At 52.7% G+C, this 17,761-nt stretch overlaps 1 protein-coding gene across 1 annotated transcript in view; it reads left to right on the forward strand.

The window, feature by feature from the left end:
• Positions 1–17,761, forward strand: part of PKNOX2 (PBX/knotted 1 homeobox 2) — a gene marked incomplete at its 5' end in the record, with an annotated part of 196,156 nt that overhangs the window by 100,815 nt on the left and 77,580 nt on the right. The window contains 1 exon segment of the mRNA NM_001134095.1: positions 13,702–13,810. Coding sequence (NP_001127567.1) covers positions 13,724–13,810 — 87 coding nt within the window.

Here is a 17,761-nt window from a genome sequence, read left to right on the forward strand (position 1 = left end):
CACCATGTGTTGGGGCTTGAAGTTTGCTTTATGTTCTCCTTTCTTAGCACTGTGATCTTTTAAGTCTGAAGTCACCTGTCTGCTTCAGCACAGGGAAATCTCCACTTTTCTACGTCTTCATTTCTTTTCCTTTGTCGTCTGTTTTCTCCTTCTGGGACGTCCATTGCCCCACACAGTGCCCGACACAGAATAGGTGCTAAGTAAATGAGGCCTGGATTTGCTACTTGGGACCTGGGTTCTAATTAGGGCCCTATCTCCAACTTGCTGCATGGACTTGGGCAAGTTTCCTTATTTGTCTCAGGAAGAAGTCAGACCTCATGACGACTCAGGACCCTTCCACCTCTGTTGGTCGTCTGACAGTCTGCCCTAGTGTCTGGAGTTCCCACTGCTTCCAGAATTGGAGAAGAAGCGTTTATTTCCTGAGGAGTGAAGAAAAGGCTGAGATGGGTTTCACGGCAGCCGCAGCACCTGGCTTCTCACAGTGGACAGCTCCTTTGGACCCTCCATCTCCCCAGCATCCACTCTCTGTCCCCCTTGGGGGGCTCTCTGCCTGACATTCCCCATCATTCTGAAATGGGCTTCCTCACCTTCCTGTCTCCCTCTGCCCATCTCCCCTACTCCCCACACTTCCCCAGCTCACATGCACACAGCTTCTGCTAGTGAAATCATCCCTGACCATGGCAAGTGCCTCATTAAGTGAGCTCTTTTTCTCACGTTTATGAACTGCAGGACAAAGAGACGGCAGACGGCTCTTCCCAGTGCCACAAAGCACAGACTCTTACGGGAGACAGCCAGGCCCTAAACAGAGAAGAAAGCTCTGAGGGGGCTGAAGACAGCAAGGATTGTCCCCAGCCCCAGGCACACTTGTGCCCTTGGGGAGTCATCTTAGAAGAGTAGCCCCGTTTACTTCTCCTTCCCATCCCAGAGCCTGGCTCTGGGAGCAGACATCTCACATGCAGCACCCTGCCTGCTCCGATCAACCTGCTCTGGACAGAACCTCCTGATCTGGAAGTAGAGACACTTTGTTCCTTTTCCCTGGACAGGCTTGACCCTGGAAGACCCAGACTAACAAATGCTCAGATCCCAGGGGATTAGTAACTGTTCTAAGCATCCTAATTGGTCCCTGAGGGCCAGAGTCCACTGTGCAAAATTGCCTTCTTCTCCTCCTCTTCTTCCACTCCCTGGTCCTTGCCCTAGCATGAGAGATGGTGTCCATCTCACTGGAGAAAGAAGAGGGCAAAGTGAAGGCATGATCTTGAACATCGAGACTACAAAGATTCTGTGCTAAAGGCAGGACTCTTCCTCTCCACCCAGACCATAATGATAGGAAATGGGTTGCGTTGTGAAAGTCAGAATTAAGCTTCACGGCGAGTTATAGTTTTCAGACCCATTCCTAGTATTCAAAGACTCTGCTGCTAATATGAAACACTCCTCCTCTGTGTCTGAGAGCAGCTGAAAGGGCCAGCACATGACTAAAGTTTTCCCTCTTAGGAGCCAGAGAACCACAGCCCCTTTCCAAGGCTGGAGGTTGAAGAGGACGGGACCTGGCAGAGAACAGCCCCAGCCAGTGGGAGGTAGAACACAGCTCCGTCCTTGCACTTCTGTTTAATAGCTGCCTGCCTCAGAGGATGTGGGTAATAACCCTGCTGCTGGCTCACTGGCTGCCCATTCAGACTGCTGCCTGGAATCTCTCTGGGCTGAGAGAGGAAGAGAAGACTCTGAAGTGAACAGGAAGGGGCTTCTTTGGCAAGATGATAAATCTTGGACTCAGGGAGATATGACAAGAGAGGGGATGCTCCCTAACGATGGGGTCCCCTGGCTTGAAAACACTAATACTGCTCCACTGGACACGCTTTCCCAAGATACAGCCAGCTGCCTCTTAGCCTGTGCGTCATGGACAGATTTCATTCCAGAACAGGGACTTCTTTACAGCTGTGGGTGGTCCCTGGAAAGCCAAGGGTGTGTGGGGAAAGGCCAAGTGGAGACTGTCACAGAGAGCAGGCTGACTGCATGCCCCCTTCTACCCTACTTCACTCCTCCTGGGACCCAGCAGGGCCCCTCAGTCCAGTATGACAAAACAGAGACACTGACAGAATCCCAGTCAATGTGATTCAGAGCCCTGGCCCGAAAGCCGCCAAGAGCAGGGTGAGGCACAGGCAACCTGGCTTTCGTACGCGCCCCATGCGTTCCTGGAGCTCTGCTCCCAGACAGCTATGACACATTATCAGATTCCAATTATACATCGCCTTTGAGATGCAGTCTTCAGCCATATATTTCCATCATTTTGTGTTCTTTAATTTTGTTCCTTCTCCTCCTAATTGAACACACAGTCCAATGAGTCCACGATGAAGACTCAAGATTTGCCGCTTTCAGCTCGCTTAACGTTTTCCATCTTCGTCTCAGTCGTATTATGTTTATGAGACCCCTACTTCTTATCGCTGGGATCAGCACTTTCATTTTCCCATCTCCCGCTCATTTTTATAAAATAATAAGAGCAAAATGCAATGAAATATTTAACAAAATGTGTACACACACTGCTGTAGCAGGATGACAGGGCTGATGGAAGGAACTTCCCCACCATGGGAAGGCACAGAGTGTGTGTCCATTAACTGATGTACAGAAGCCCAGGCTCGGCAACACAGAAGACATTTAGTGGTGTCAGTATAATATGATGCTTGGAAAATCAGGGCATAGGAAAGTCAAAGGACAGCCAGTATTCGAGGGCCCAACTCTAAACTGGCAGCTTGGTTTTATAATCAGCCTCACCTTTTCTGCACTTCTCCAGTTTCTAGGAGTCTCAGTCCTTCCCTGCTATTTCCTGCCCTCACCCTGAGACTTCCAATTAACCCTGCAGACTCTGGGATCAGACTGTGTGTAACATCTGGAAACTTCCTCAAAGCCCCAGTTTGCTCACCCATGAATGGGAACAACCGTAATGCCGACACCATCTGGTTGTTAAGAGAAAGAGACCAGGTGATCTGTATCTGCTGTTAGTGTCATGCCTGGGGCACAGGGAGGGCTCAGTAAGTGGCAGTTGTTATTAATTCTATATTTTCATCTCACTCATATCCAAATTGGCTCCAGGAACTAACAAACTTATTCTCACTGTTGTGTAAATGGCTGCTGGGACTCAAAGGGTTATGCTTCTTGGATTGGCTTGTTTTACATTTTAAGAGCAAGCCAGGCCAGGCACGGTGGCTCATGCCTGTAATCCCAGCACTTTGGGTGGCCGAGGTGGGTGGATCACAAGGCCAGGAGTTTGAGACCAGCCTGGCCAATATGGTGAAACCCCATCTCTACTAAAAATACAAAAATTAGCCAGGCTTGGTGGCGGGCACCTGTAGTCCCAGCTACTCGGGAGACTGACGCAGGAGAATCGCTTGAACCTGGGAGGCAGAGGTTGCAGTGAGCCAAGATCATGCCACTGCACTCCAGCCTGGGTGACAGAGCAAGACTCCATCTCAAAAAAAAAAAAAAAAAGTAAGCCGGCCAGGCACAGTGACTAATGTCTGTAATCCCAGAACTTTGGGAGGCCGAGGCAGGCGGATCACATCAAGAGACCGAGACCAGCCTGGCCAACATGGTGAAACCCCATCTCTACTAAAAATACAAAAATTAGCTGAGTGTGGTGGTGCATGCCTGTAGTCCCAGCTACTTGGGAGGCTGGGGCAGGAGAATCACTTGAACCCAGGAGGCAGAGGTTGCAGTGAAACGAGATCGTGCCACTGCACTCCAGCTTGGTGACAGAGCAAGATTCCATCTCAAAAAAAAAAAAAGAAGGAAAAAAAGGAGTTAAGCCAAAGAAATTAAACTATAACCATGTGTATATATTGAGGCTCCATAAGGAGGTAGACTTTGTGGAGTCATATTGCATAGGCTGCCCCTTCTGCCCCAGTGAACATGCAAGGCAGAGCCATGATCTTGTCTGCTGGGGGAACAGGGGCCAGTGGGCAAGATGGGACATGCAGGCGAGGGGCAGATTTTCCATAACATGGAAACATGCATGATGATTGTTCCCGCCATGATTTCCCACGTGTAGTCCTGGAGTGGAAACGGAAGGAAGGCTTCATGGAACAGTAGGCTTTGGAGCCAAGTGTTGATGAAGGGAAGGGCATGGCTGTGAAACACAGAACACCTTGCTGGCAGGCAAGAAACACAGCAAAAGGCATGAGAGCATCTTAGGTTGGGCGATGGATGGAGTATATGCTGGGGTGTGAGTCTGGGTGGCCACGCCACGTCCTCTCGCATCATGGCTGTCATCTTCCCTTCCCCAGGGCTGGCTTTCCTGCAGCTCAGGAACACAAAGCCAGTGTACCCGCCCTCCTTCCAAGGGGGTGGTGAGGACCAAGGGTGGGGCAGCCTGGCTGGGCAGCCTTTCCTCCTCTGGCCGATCCCGTTGCCGCGGGCTCTATTTAGAGCTCTTGTTTCTTGTGAGCTCTGCCTGGGCCAACACGAAGGCGCAGGAAGGGCATCTCAGGAATTAGTGGCTTTCCAATGATAAATTGAGTGCACAGAGCCACTTACTTCCACAACCCTGACTCTTGACTTTTTTTTTTTTTTTTCCTAAAGGCAAGTTTTAAAAATTGGAACCAGGTATCATCTAGCCAGAGGATACAGTACAGTCCTCAGAGAGAAAAGGGGCCTGGCTGACCCTTTTAGCTCCCCTGGCCCCAGGAGAATCTGAGGTTGCACCAGGGGTGGAATGCATAGGCTTCAGGGTCCCTCGCCTCCATGCCCTCCTTCCCCCACCAGCCCCCGCTCCGGCCACCCTGCCCACACCTTACATGGTCCCCATGCCTGCTTTCCTCCTCCCCCCAGCTCCCAGGGAGCGTCAGGGCCCTCCTGACTGCCTCAGAGAAGAGAGACTTACGAAAGGGAGGGAGCCCGAGAGGGCTGCCGGAGGTGGCTGTGCGCTTTTCCACCTGGGATCCCAGCGCTGGAGCTGTTTGTCTGTCTCTGTTGAGTTGTGGGTCTCAGGGGCCCGGCCTGTGTTGTTTTCTCAGCTCGGTGCCTGAGCAGCGGCTGCTGTCAGCTCTTGACAAATAATAATAAACCTGGGAATCAGGTTTGTCGAGGGGGACTTCAGTCCCAGGTTCATTTTTAGATATGTTTCTCTGTGAGTGTGTGCAGACGAGAGCGCACATGATAGAGTCTCCAGGGGAGGGGCGGGCCGGGGCTCCCAGGTGCCCTGACACTCCACCCTAGCCACCACTGTGGAGGAGCTGGAGGGCTCTCCACTGTCCCAATCCCTGGAGCTGCTTGCGTGTTGAAAAAAAAAGGAAAATAATTGAATAAAAGGCCTCAAGCTCTCTCCTTTGCCTGGGCCTCCCCACCTCTCCAGCTCTTGTTGTTTGGCTAGAGATGGAGCGGACTGGAGAGGAAAACAAAAGGGCAGGATCCGCTCTCTAGGTTAGAAGGTTCCAAGGGGGCCACAGTCTGGGGGATGGAGTTGGCTCAGAGCACCCCAGGGCAGCAGCTGTGGCCTCCCTCCCACCTCCATTCCTGGGGGTGAACAATAGGGGGAGGGGCTCCTGGAATGGGAGAGGTACCCTAAGTAGAGCATCACTGGCAAAAGCAGGACCCAGGTGTGGTGAGTGTGAATTTTGGGGACACAGTTGTTATGGCCCTCTGGGGCAGAGCAGCACCCACTTTCCAGCAGACAAGACCTACCAGAGGTCATTGCAGCCACCCCCCTGCCTCCAGGTAGGAAAAGGCACACACCACTTCCATGAGCAGAATGCAAGGGCTGTGCTCCCTCTTCCAGCCGGCACGCTTTTTTTCTGTTTTTTGTTTTATTTTGTTTAAAGGAACCAAAGGGGGAAAAATTGCCAAGTTGTAAAGTGCTTAAAGAGGAGATGAGAATCTTCATCAAAATGCTAAAAGCTGGAGGGGAGAGTAATGTGAGAACTCTTGCCTGCTATTTATGGGATTGATTCTCAGATCAAGAAGAAGCAAGCAGTTGGATGAAAGGAATTATTGTTAAGCTCCTCGGTAGGAAGATCTAATGGACAATTGCCGCTATCAGGGGGAATTAAATTGCTGTTTCAGTTTGTAAAATATATCAGCGGCTTTCTGAAGCCAGGAAAGGTGTGACAGCGAGGCAGGGAGGGCGGTGGGGCTCCAGCACTCTCGTTCCTGGTGTGGAGAGGCGGGAGCAAGACCAGGAAGAGGGCGCAGAAGCAGGGCGGGTGTTGCTCCTCTGACTCTCCTGCTCCGTGTTGTGAAGCCCAGTTAAAAAAATAGCTGAACTGGGGACTCAAGGAGGAGAGGCTGCAGGCCTGGAACTCTGGCTTCTGTGTGAGTCAGAGCGGCATGGCCATCAGCAAAGGGCAGGACGGTGGGGCTCCTCTCTGGGAAACCTGGTCGGGCTGGAGTTCAAGGAAGGCAGGTCCTGTCCATGGAGGAGGGAGCGGCCGAGGAGGGTGATGGACCCAGTGCTGGGGCCTGTCCCCAAACACTGCTTTGTCATGCTGCTTGTGTGCCCACTAATCCTCCCCATAGTGAACCGTGGACACAGAGGGACCTGGCACCCTCTCCTCCAGGGTGGGTCTCTAATGAGGGTGGGTCTCTAATGTAAGCTTCTGCTCATCTCTAGGCTGGGGTCAGTGAGTGCATAAGTGATCTGTTGGCCTGACCACACTGGGGACATATTGTTACTCCAAATAAAGAACGAACAGTAAAATGGTCTTGGGAGTGGAAACCAGAGAGGAGGTTGAGGCCCTCGGAAGTAGGACCACAGGCCATTAGGGGGAGGCCACACTCCTTGGGATGGAAACTGGGGGTTGGGTGGGAAGGGTCTCTGGATTTTCTGGTCTCACAGAAGGCTCTTACCTTTTCCAAACCATTCACTCCATGCGGCATTTAAGGTCTGAAGGAGGATTGAGGGAGAGAGATTTGCACATCTCTTAGGGAGTCAGAAGCAGGCAGTCCTAGCCAAAGCTCATGCTGGCTTCTGCTCTGTCCCCACTCTGTTCTCTGGACACCAGCATCGTGATATTAGGGCATGACCTGGCACCACCTCCCAAGTTGGCTTCCCAGAAGGGTGGCAAATGACAATTAGTACGGAGAGCTATGGGTGGCCAAAGTGTCTGCTTGTCTTGGTTGTCATCTTTGCCTCCCCACTGAGTATTCCAAGGAGGACCTGGAAGGGCAGTAGGGAAGCAGGTGTTCTGGCTGTGACATTCTGCAAGGACTTGGGCTCTGTGCCGGGTGCAGTGTGCCCTGGGACCTGGGTCATTGTGGAGTCACGGCTTATTTTTGACCTCTTAGCTGGCCTTCAGGACACAGAGTGAACAAGGATGTGAGACCTGAGTGCAAATCCCACTCAGTTCCTCTGCACCTGTCCCTCCTTCAGTAACATAGATATGTACAACCTCCCTCCCTGGCTCCCAGGCCCCACTCCGAGCCTGACCTCATCAGACTGGAGGATCTCCATTTCCCCCCATCAGCCCAGGATCAGAAAGACAGGCAGAAAGCAGCACCCACTCAGCCCCACATTCCTGCTGCCTGAATCCTCAGGGTCCCCAGCTTCCTCTCAGCGCCCACAGCCCCTGGGGTGAAGAGGCAAGCAAGGGTGTTTGCTGTGCTATAAGGTGGGGCAGGCTCTGGGGAGCTTGCCCCTCTTCCCAAATTCCTTAGTCCTCCCCTCCAGGAGCCTCCACTTCTCCCTCTTTTTGAAACATTTCAACACGACAACTGATTTGGAGGTGACAAACCCCTGCTCACATGGTCAAGCTTCCCAGCCCACGGTGCATCCTCTCTCTCCATTCTGTCCTCCTCTGCCACCACAAATTGACCTCACCCTTGTCACTGCTCAGTTCTCGGTGCCGACTCCATCCACCAAGCCTCAGGGACCACCGAGCTCTGGCAGACACCCCTCCTCCAGCTTGTCACTTCTAGCCCTTACTGGGTTTTGCAGAGAGACCTGGTGCGTGTGTGTGTTTCTATGTGTGTGTGCTCGCATGCACCCACAAGCCTTTGCTTCTTTAGATAAATCCACAGAGTCACATGAAATCAGTGACAGGTTGACACCGTTATTTCAAGATTCATCGCTATGAGTTGCCAGCAGAGGAGACCTAGCCAACTCCGTTCTACCAGCAACACTTTTTTTTTCCAGGCATAATTTATAGCACTGGGGTGAATTTGTTTCCAAAAGATGAATATCACACTATCAGCAACAGCTGCCTCTCATTTTTATTTGTTTTTAAATTTGACTCAAAGTCCAATTCTCCATACACATCCCAAGCTGCAAATCCTAAGGCGACTGATTACATGATTTAGTAAACAGGTTATATTATGTAATGCAATTAAAGTGGGCCCTGCGACGCCACCTACAGGCCACTTCTGGGAAGGGAGCTGGGCCAGAGAAGATCATTTTGGATGCGGTGTTGGGGCTGAGGGAAAAAGAGACGGATTGCGCCAGGGTTGAGGAGGCTGCCCCAGAGGGAGATGTTGAAGCCAGCCAGGTTACTAATGCAGCTTTTCAGTCCCTCCTGCTGAGTTCACTGTGTTATTTCAGCCTCCTGCAAATCTGTCTAGACGTCAGAACCCAGGCCTGGGCAGCTGCTCACAGGGGACAGCTTGGGGGTGGGGGTGGAGGGGTAACCTGGGGGCGTCTGGGCTGAAGGGATTGACGGCTCCTGGCTTGCTGACCTCAGGGGCCTCCTTCCCACTCTCCAACTAGATGGGAGGAAGAGAAGTCGGGTGCTGGCTGGCCTTTAGAAAGAAGCTACAATCCAACCCTTTCCGTTCCATTCAACAAGCATGTGTGCAGTGCAGATCCTGGGCAAAGGCTTCCTGAATGTTCTGGGGAAATCCCTTCATTTTGCAGTCCGAGAGGGAAAGTGACTTGTACAGGCTACAGAATAAGTGGTAGATTCTACTGGATGTGGAATCCAGACTTTTTTTTTTACCCCAAGGCCGGGCTTAGATCATGGGAACTGAGAACTGAGGGGTGGCCCTGTGAATTCCCTCATCCAATCCCAAAGTTTACAGATGGGGAAATTGAGACCCAGACAGAGGATGGGACTTCCACAGCCCCTACTTGTCTCAAGGGAAGGGAAATCATGAACATGCTGCTTGTGTGTGTTGGAGGACAGACAAGAAGCATTCCTAGGGGCCCTCATGAGTGCCTCTTAGCTGCTATGGAAGGAAGGGAGGAAGGAAGGAAGGGAGGAAGGAAGAAAGGAAGGAGGGAGGGAAGAAGGGAGGGAGGGAAGAAGGCAGGGAGGGAAGAAGGGACAGGAAGGGAGGAAGGAAAGGAGGATGGAAGGGGGGAAGGAAGGGAGGAAGGAGGGGAGGAGGTCCAGGGCCAGAAGGCAGGCAGACCCAGGGCCACCCTCCCCTCCATCCCTCTCTCTGAACTCCAGCACTCTTCAGATGAATGGGGCTCTGGACCTGCAGGATTCTAGCTTCTCCAAAGAGTTCTTCTAAGGGGGTAACATCACTGAAAAGCAATTCCTGGAGAGAAGGGACTCACTTCCCCGGGGCTGAGAAAGAAACTTGACCAGAGGGAGTGGGGGGAAGGGCGTGAAGGAAGAAAACAGGACTGTCCGAGTCCAGGAGAGTGGGAGTGTCCCCTCCCGCTTGTCCTTGTGCCAGCCATGGGCCCTGTCTCCAGTTTGGGGCAGGTGGGTGGGACAGTGAGGGGCCAAGCAAGCTGGCCCTACTTTCCCTATCCCCCATCAATTTGTCTCAGCTAGGGTCAGGGGCCAGGAACAAATGCTGCCAGGCCAGCTGGCCAGAGAGTTCCCAATTAGACTTTGTGTCTCATCCTTAAGGCCCTGAGCCCCCAACCCCGGCACCCTGGCCCAATTACTGCCCAGCAGCATTAACCCCTTGGTGCCCCAGGCCGTTAATGGAATGTTAATTGGTCTAATGGGTTTCATGTCAACAAGTCCTAATGAGCTCCTTCCTAATGAGCCTGGTATTTTTTTTCTGAGCCTGTTTGTCAACACACTGGATTTGGGGCTCCAGACTGCCGACCTGGTGGTGCAGGGCTGTGGGGGGGCGTGGGTTGAGGAGGCTGAGGGAGGTGAGTGCCCAGGACTGCCCATCCCATTTCCTAAAGGGGTGTGATTTTATGACTTTGCATCCACTGACCCTGCCTCGCTGACTCCTGGGCTCTCTAAAATGGCATTTTAGTTTCTTCTGATGATATCAGAGACACAAATGATTTCTTCTTGGATATCATTGTGGGGTCGAGTGTTGCATTAGAATTTTTCCCTCCTAGATGTCATATCGTAAAGGTTTTCAGCATTGAACAAAACAAAACAAAACAAATCAAAAAGCAACCTCTTCCTGTGAGCTGTTCGCGATGGGAAATCTCTCCATGGGAGATGCTCCTCATCTGTCCTCCACTTGCAATCTTGACTGTGCCCCCTTGAATGCCCAGGTGTCTGGTGACAGAGCACTGGGGCCTCTGGACAGGGCCAAGCAGCCTCTCAGAATCCGTGACAAAATCTCCGAAGCCCGGGGCTGGGTTTGCAGGGGCTCAGGCCTGCTGCTCCCCTCCCTCTCCCAAAGAAAATGCAAAAAGGGCAGGCTTCCCCCAAAGGGCCGGGACCCCTGCTGTGGCTCAAGGAGTTCCCCCACACCCCACTGCAAAGTCCCAGCCAAGTCACTGATAAGGCGAGTCAGATCCCCAAATTCCTCTCCAGGATGGTTGCACGTGGCCCCTCAGGAATCGGGGAAGTGCATGTGTGGGTGGAGAGGTGTGAGGAAAAGAGCCAGCTTCCGGACATGGGTGCAGGGTCTCCAGCAGCTGAGCTCCCGGAGTGTCAAGTTGCCGGAGGCTTCTGTGCCTGAGCAAGCAGAGAAGGAAACTTAAGCCTCTGATGAAAAGGCCTCCTGTTCTCTTGCAGGAGGAGCCCCCAGAGGGTAATGGGGCAGTGGCCTAGTGGCCTGTGGTGACCCCAAGGAGGGGGAGGGGCCAGGGCCATCTGGGTCCTCAGAATATTGTTCCTGTGTCTTCTTTCGAGGCGGGTCTGGCCCTGCTCTGCAGCCTGGTGGGCTCAGGACTGAACAGTCTCCTCTCAGCCTCATGGGTGGTTGTCTCTGGGCACAGACTACTCTTAACCACCCCTCCTTACCCCCAGACAGGGCAGCCCTCCTGCTGCTACAAATATTTCCAGGGACAGCGCCTCTAAAATGACCCTGCCTTCCATTCACTGGACAGTGAACAAAAGAATGTGAATGAAAGGCGCCTCTCTGTAGCCTATGCCCTCCTCGTTGAGCTTCCTTTGTTTTGCCTTCATTATGACTTTCTAATCCATGGAATGAGGTTACCAAAAGACCCAAGCCCGAGGTCAAAGAGAACTAGTTGCCCCTAAGAGGGGGAGAAAGCCCTCCTTCCTGAGGCGGCTCCCACCCTGACTCTGCCCCCAGGCTCCCTCTTCTGGAGGCTGCAGGCACTACAGTGCTATGGCCCTTCACCTTCTTCCCAGCGGATGAGCATCTGTGATCACTGCTCCTGGGAAGAGATCCCACCATCCTGGCCCTTGGGCCCCATCCAAAGTTGCCTTCTCTGCCAGAGTTCCAGGGAAGGCTATGTTTAATAGGCCCCTGAAACATTCCTATTTCTTTTATTTTTGTCAGGGTCCAAAAAAGAGAAATTCCACCCACTTTAATATCTCAAAAGTCTTAATTCTGGAAGTTCCTTCTGATGTCTCAAAGATACTATATCTCCCCCCCACCTTTTTCCCTCTGCAACCCTCACTCTGCTCTTGGCTCTCTGGGATGCTGACCACCACCCAGACAAAGATCCAGCTGTGAACAGAGGCCTTGGTTCCCCTGCCTGAAGAGAAAGCCTCCCCCAAAGCCCCTTCCTGTGTCCCTTTGCAAAAGGAAATTGGATCTCAGGGACCAGCGGTGTGTGAGATGGGCGAGGCCCTGCCTGCTGTTGTGAAGATATCCTGGTGGTCCGTCTTCTGAAGGAGGCCAGGCGGGGGCGAGTGACAGACAGTGAGGCCGACGGAACTGGCCTGAAGTCGGCATTTTTAGCACCAGAGGAGACATCCCTCCCTGTGCATTCTCCACCCACCTCCACCTCTCTTCCTTCCTTTAGGACCATGACCTCCCTCTCCTAGCCATGCCTCATTCCTGTCCCATCACACTCCTTACACTGTTCTCTGCACAGAGTTGGTAGTTGGTAGACATCTATTGAGTGAAACAGGCCTTTCCAGTGCTTTTTGCAGAAGGTCAAAGCATACTTGGTACCTTGGAGACTCAGGTCAAGTCAGAGTAGATCTTACTTCCACTTCCTGAAAAAGAACCAAAAGAATCACACACACACACATACACACACACACACACACGGCCCTGGAGGCCAGCCCCTTTAGTTGACAGCAGCTCCAAAGCACTCTCAAATTCCCACAGAATTCAGGTCTGTGAACATTTTGGAAGACCCTGGGAAGGGCCAGACTGGAAGAGGATGAAGCCCTAGGTGCCTGAGGGAGAGGGGACAGAGGGTGTGAGTGCTGTGCTCACAGAGATTTCTAGACCAACAGTGCCCTCCACCCAGGAGAAGGACACGTCCTGCACTCCACAGAGGCTCTTAACAACCTCCTACCCTACAGTGGACAGCCCTGTATCAGGCAACTAGCCTGTGGCTTCTAGATCTAAATATTTCAGAGCATCTACTGTAGCACAACAGCTCTCTGGGCATTCTGTTTCCTTGGGTGGCACAGCCGGGCTGTCTCCACTTATAGCACCACATCCTAGTTCAAGAGGAAATCTTGAGGCTTCATGGGGGCAGCTCGCCTGCTTACTGGTGATGGGGAAAGGATGGGGGCAACAGTGGAGCAGACCCAGAGCTGGGAATCTGGAGGTGCTGCTTCCATCCCAGCTTCACCAACAAGTCCCACAACCCCTGCCCTCCCATACACAAGTCACCCTTGGCCTCTGTCTTCTACCAGCCAAAGAGGCAGATAGCCCATTTGGCTCTAATAGCTCTTCTGGCACCCCCACATTCCAGTGACCGTACTGAACCAAGACTGAGGAAAGTCCTCCTTAATAGGATATGCAGGCACATCTGTGGACACGCCTGTAGTCACAAGCCCGAGCCTGGGAACGTACAGAAGTAGACCGGCATTCCCTGCCTCTTTCCGTTCCCCAAGGCCTCCAGGCAGCCACCCTGGGGCTACAGTCTGAGGACGGGTCCAGGCCCCGTGTGGTGAGCCCTGGGGAGGGGCGAGCTTGGCACTTGGGAACCCTGGAGTCCCGTAGCTGGCCTGAGGCCCTCCTGCCCCTGTGCGCGCTGTGGCTGCTCCAGAAAGCCTGGGAAACAGCGGGGCCAGGAGCACCCTTATCAGGCTGGAACTCAGGGTCCTCCTGGGGAAGGAGGGGTATCCAAATGGCCTCCAGTCCCCCGGTGCTGCTACCAGGCAGGCCCCTTCCCTCTTCATGCCCCCTCCCCACACGCACAACGGGCCGGAGCTGATGCCGAACAAAGCGCCGCTGCAGGGGTACCAGTTGTTTTACATATGATTTGAATATTGTTTCTTTCAAGTCAAAATAGCACAGCAAGCCCCTCCCCACCCAGGCCTCTTCCTTAGCTCTCATTTGTTGCCCTGAAGGGCGTGCAACCCTTGCTGCATCCAGCCGGCCCAGGTGGCCCAGCGGGGGACACAGGGAGCTGCTGGGTGCCCAGGGCGGGCCTGCTCAGCAGTGTTAACGGTGCGGCCCCCTTTCTCCTGCCCACAGGTCCTCCATGTGAATCAATCCCATGATGCAACATGCCTCCCCAGCCCCCGCTCTGACGATGATGGCCACGCAGAATGTCCCGCCCCCACCCTACCAGGACAGCCCACAGGTGAGTGCGCAGGGGCCGCTGCCTCCCACCACGGGGGAGGGCGTGTGGTGGCCTTAGAGCCCCAGCTGCAGGCTGGGATACTCCAGGGGCCGACGGGCTGAGCCAGGCCTCCCGCAATCACGTCCTGGCGGCACTCCGGGCTCTTTCCCGTCAGCCTGGGGAGCGAGAGCCCTGCAAACACAGACCCCGAGGGCCGTCACCAGGTTCAGACCCCAGGACTGGAAGCTAGATTAGTGGTCACAGTCCTGTCCCCCCACCCCATCCTTCAGACAGCAGACAAGTGCAGCCAAACCCCTTTGTTGTGACTGGGGCAAAATCCACATTTGGGGAGACCCAGGTACCAGATGTGAGCGGAACCGCCCTCTGGGTGTTTGAGAAACTTCACACTCAGAGGCTTCTGAGTGCCAGGCCCCCCATTCTCGGGTCACTTGGGCCCTTTTGTCCTCCTCTGCCTGCCTATTGGGAGAATCTCTGTTCTCTTCAGAACTCTTCTGGGCTTCTACTTTTAAAAAGCCAAGATTCTTTCTGTATCCCCGCAACCCTTTCCTTCTGGTCCCCAGCTTCCATCCCTCAGCTCAGACACAGCCGCCCCTCAAGATCTTCTGCACTTCCCACCCCGATTGCCACTCCTGCAACAGGCCCCTCCTCAGCAGTGCCTTCTCGCTGTCTTCATGCTGTCTGCCCTTCTCCTCCTGGAAGCCTGCCCAGCTTGTGGGGGCTGCCCTCCTACATCCTTTAGACCAGCCGCTTTTCCTTTTTGCTTCCCCCAGGTGCTCCTCTTGTCCACCCTTGGTTCTTTGGAAACTTTGAGTTTTTTGTCTGTGCTTTCACAGAAGCCTTCATTCTCTGACCCTTCCCTTCACACTCTCCTGTCAATATAAATTCAAGAATTATTTATTGGGCACCTGTGATGTGAAATGCACCCAGCTAGAATGTCCATCCACACATTCACCCATGTGCAGCAGGTGCCCGCCAGGTGCTGTGGGCAGGCTACCATCTGCACTCCTCCAGCAGCGACTCTCTGCCCTCCTCTGCCATCCCTCATTGGCATTTTCAAACACAGTGGTTCTCGTGGGCCACACGGAAGATTTGTGCAGCATGAAAAGGGTCTTAAGATGCAGATGCCAGGCTTGTGTCCACTATGGCCCTGATGCCCCCAGCCTAGTGGGAGCATATAGTAGCTGCTTTATACATCATTGTCATCCTCCGGGAGATTACCAGATGCTGTGGGGCCTCTTTCTAGCGTACCCAGCATATGGAACACCTTTGCTCTGCCCTTGAAGGTCCAAAAGCCCTGGTCCTTCTCCAATCTCTGAGTACATGTCTACGGCCCCACTCCCACATATCAAATCATATTACTTCCCCAGCTCTCCCAGCCTAACCCCATCCTCAGCGAGCCCTCTGCTCATGCCAGTAGCTTCCATGAATAAGCCACAGGGTTGAACTTGGCCTTTACATGGCTCCTGTATTTGAAAGCTTCCAGGCATCCAACACTATGTCAAGTCCCTTCCCTCTGTAGTTTCAGCTCCCGAGACAAAGTTCAGAAGGAGACCTCAACTGATGGGAACCTTTTGCCTCCCAAGAAAGAAGTGAGAGAAGGAGAAGCTAGGGGCCAGAATAGGGGCAAGATTATCCTTCTTCAATAGCAGCAGACCCATTCCCACTCCACTCAGCCAGCACACATCGACACCCACGTATCGATTAAGTGGTGGGAACGTGGGCTCCACTTGTTTTGTGACTGGATTCTCTCTCCAGTCAGAATGGGAAACAGAGATGGAGACCCTTCCTGTATTTAGCAGGTGGTAGCTGCCAAGGCCCATACCTCCATACCCAAGACTCAAAGATAGACCAGGGCAGGGCTGAGAGGTCAGAGAACACTGTGTTGGCATGACTGATGGTGGCCGCTTCCCTCTCACCCACCCCTCCGTGTTTTGACTGCCTGGGGAGCTGGGAGAAGTTTTGTTTGGCAGGGATTAGCAGGAGAGCTGCAGCAAGGGCCTGTGTTGAATGCCAATCCAGAAGCCTAATTTAATGATCAGCATACAGCTGGATTAATAAATCCCAGCTATCAAGGGATGGATGGAGGTGGGCTGCAGCCCTAAGGTGCTCAGCCCCCCAGAAGTCACCAGTGAGCTGCTCTAGCCTTTGTGAGGAAGAAAGGAGTCTCCACTTCCATATCTAAGGTCTGAGACAGAAGCCAGACACAGGCACTGCCCGAAGGCTCTCCTCTCTGAGGATCCGCCAGAATGTCACCATTTAAAATCTTCACATTTAGAGCAAAGGAATAATTTTCCCTGGGGAAGCTGCCATCTATTTGTAACCCTGGCAATCCATGAGTGAAATATCTGATGAGAAGCATCAGTGTCCATGGTGAACTGACCAGGTCAAGGTGTCAGGGTCTTTATGGCCTTGATAAAGCCACTAGGCTATGCCCAGATTGCCATTAGCCTTCCCCAAGCTGAGCTGGTTCCCAAGGAAACTGAGCAGGATGTGGGGCTAAGGGAGAGGAGCTAGGGCAGGGGTGGAGTGGGAGGGATGGGGGAGCTGGGGGATGCCCCCAGAACAAAGGCTTCTGACTCTAGGGGGAAAGGCTGTTCTCTCCAGAGAGTGCTGGTATTTGAGGGCCTTATACCCACTCTTTCAGACTTCTAGGAGGGGCTCCCTTGTAGGAACAGCTCTTCCATGCATGCCTGGCTGCTGGCACTTTCTACAAACTTGCATTGAACCCCTAACTTCTTCCCTTTATCTTTTTGAGATATGGACCCCAGCTTCCTAGGGGGAGACTGCTGCATTTCCCTTCAGAATGCTCATATCCCCAAGAACCAGCCGCTCTCTGAGACTCCACATCTTCAGGGAAGCAGGGCCTGATGGGAACATGGGTCAGGCACACCAAGGAATCCTGTCCAAAGCAGAGCTCTCAGGAAACAAGGCCCACTCCCTCCTCATTCCTTTAGGTCTAATCTCATTACTTTTGGACCACGTATGACTTGTTTCCTCACAACCTGGGCAGCTGAGCACACCTCTCCATCACCTCTTCAGAAACCCAGTTTCTTCCACAGGCAACAAATGGACAGTCTCTGATATGAAGTCCCCCAAATGGAAAAGGAAGTGAGACGCAGAGCCCTTCCTCTGAGACCCATGCGATCATTTTAATAATGTTCCCGTTGTGCTAAGGGCTAGCAATACCGAGCATAATCTATTCAAATGCACAGGAGAATCTCACTTTGGAAAATTAGGAATCTGCATTAAAAAATTCCCAAGCCCCGGACCTTCTTTATAATAAATTAGAATTTTTTTTCAAGGCAAGTTCTTAACTTGGCAATTTCATTTTTGAAGTTTGGGGAATAAAGTTATTAAAAATGAGGGAGGCTTTTTTTTTCTTCCCATTTTAGAAGAGAAGCATTCACTGTTATGGCCTCGTGCTATTTGGGCACAAGCCAAGTGATACGATGGCTAAGTGGCTTCTAGCCCCTCAGTTCTGTTGCAGTCCATCCTGGAGAAACTTTGTGATTGCTTGTAAGGCCGCCACTCTCTGTTGATTGTGCACTGAAGGATGACTGTATGTTTAGAAAGTGCAAAAGCGGGCTGGGCACGGTGGTTCATGCCTGTAATACCAGCACTTTGGGAGGCTGAGGTGGGCAGATTGCCTGAGGTCAGGAGTTCGAGACCAGCTTGGCCAACACGGTCAAACTCTCTGTCTCTACTAAAAATACAAAAAGTAGCCAGACATGGTGACACATGCCTGTAGTACCAGCTACTTGGGAGGCTGAGGCAAGAGAATGGCTTGAACCTGGGAGGCGGAGTTTGCAGTGAGCCAAGATTGCGCCACTGCACTCCAGCCTGGGTGACAGAGTGAGACTCTATCTCAAAAAAAAAAAAAAAAGAAAGAAAGAAAGAAAGAAAGTGCAAAAGCAACAACCCAGTGGAACCCTCCCTGTGACCTACTTCCTC

This window comes from Pongo abelii, chromosome 9 (genome assembly GCF_028885655.2).
Source record: "Pongo abelii isolate AG06213 chromosome 9, NHGRI_mPonAbe1-v2.0_pri, whole genome shotgun sequence".
Classification (NCBI taxonomy): Eukaryota; Metazoa; Chordata; class Mammalia; order Primates; family Hominidae; genus Pongo; species Pongo abelii.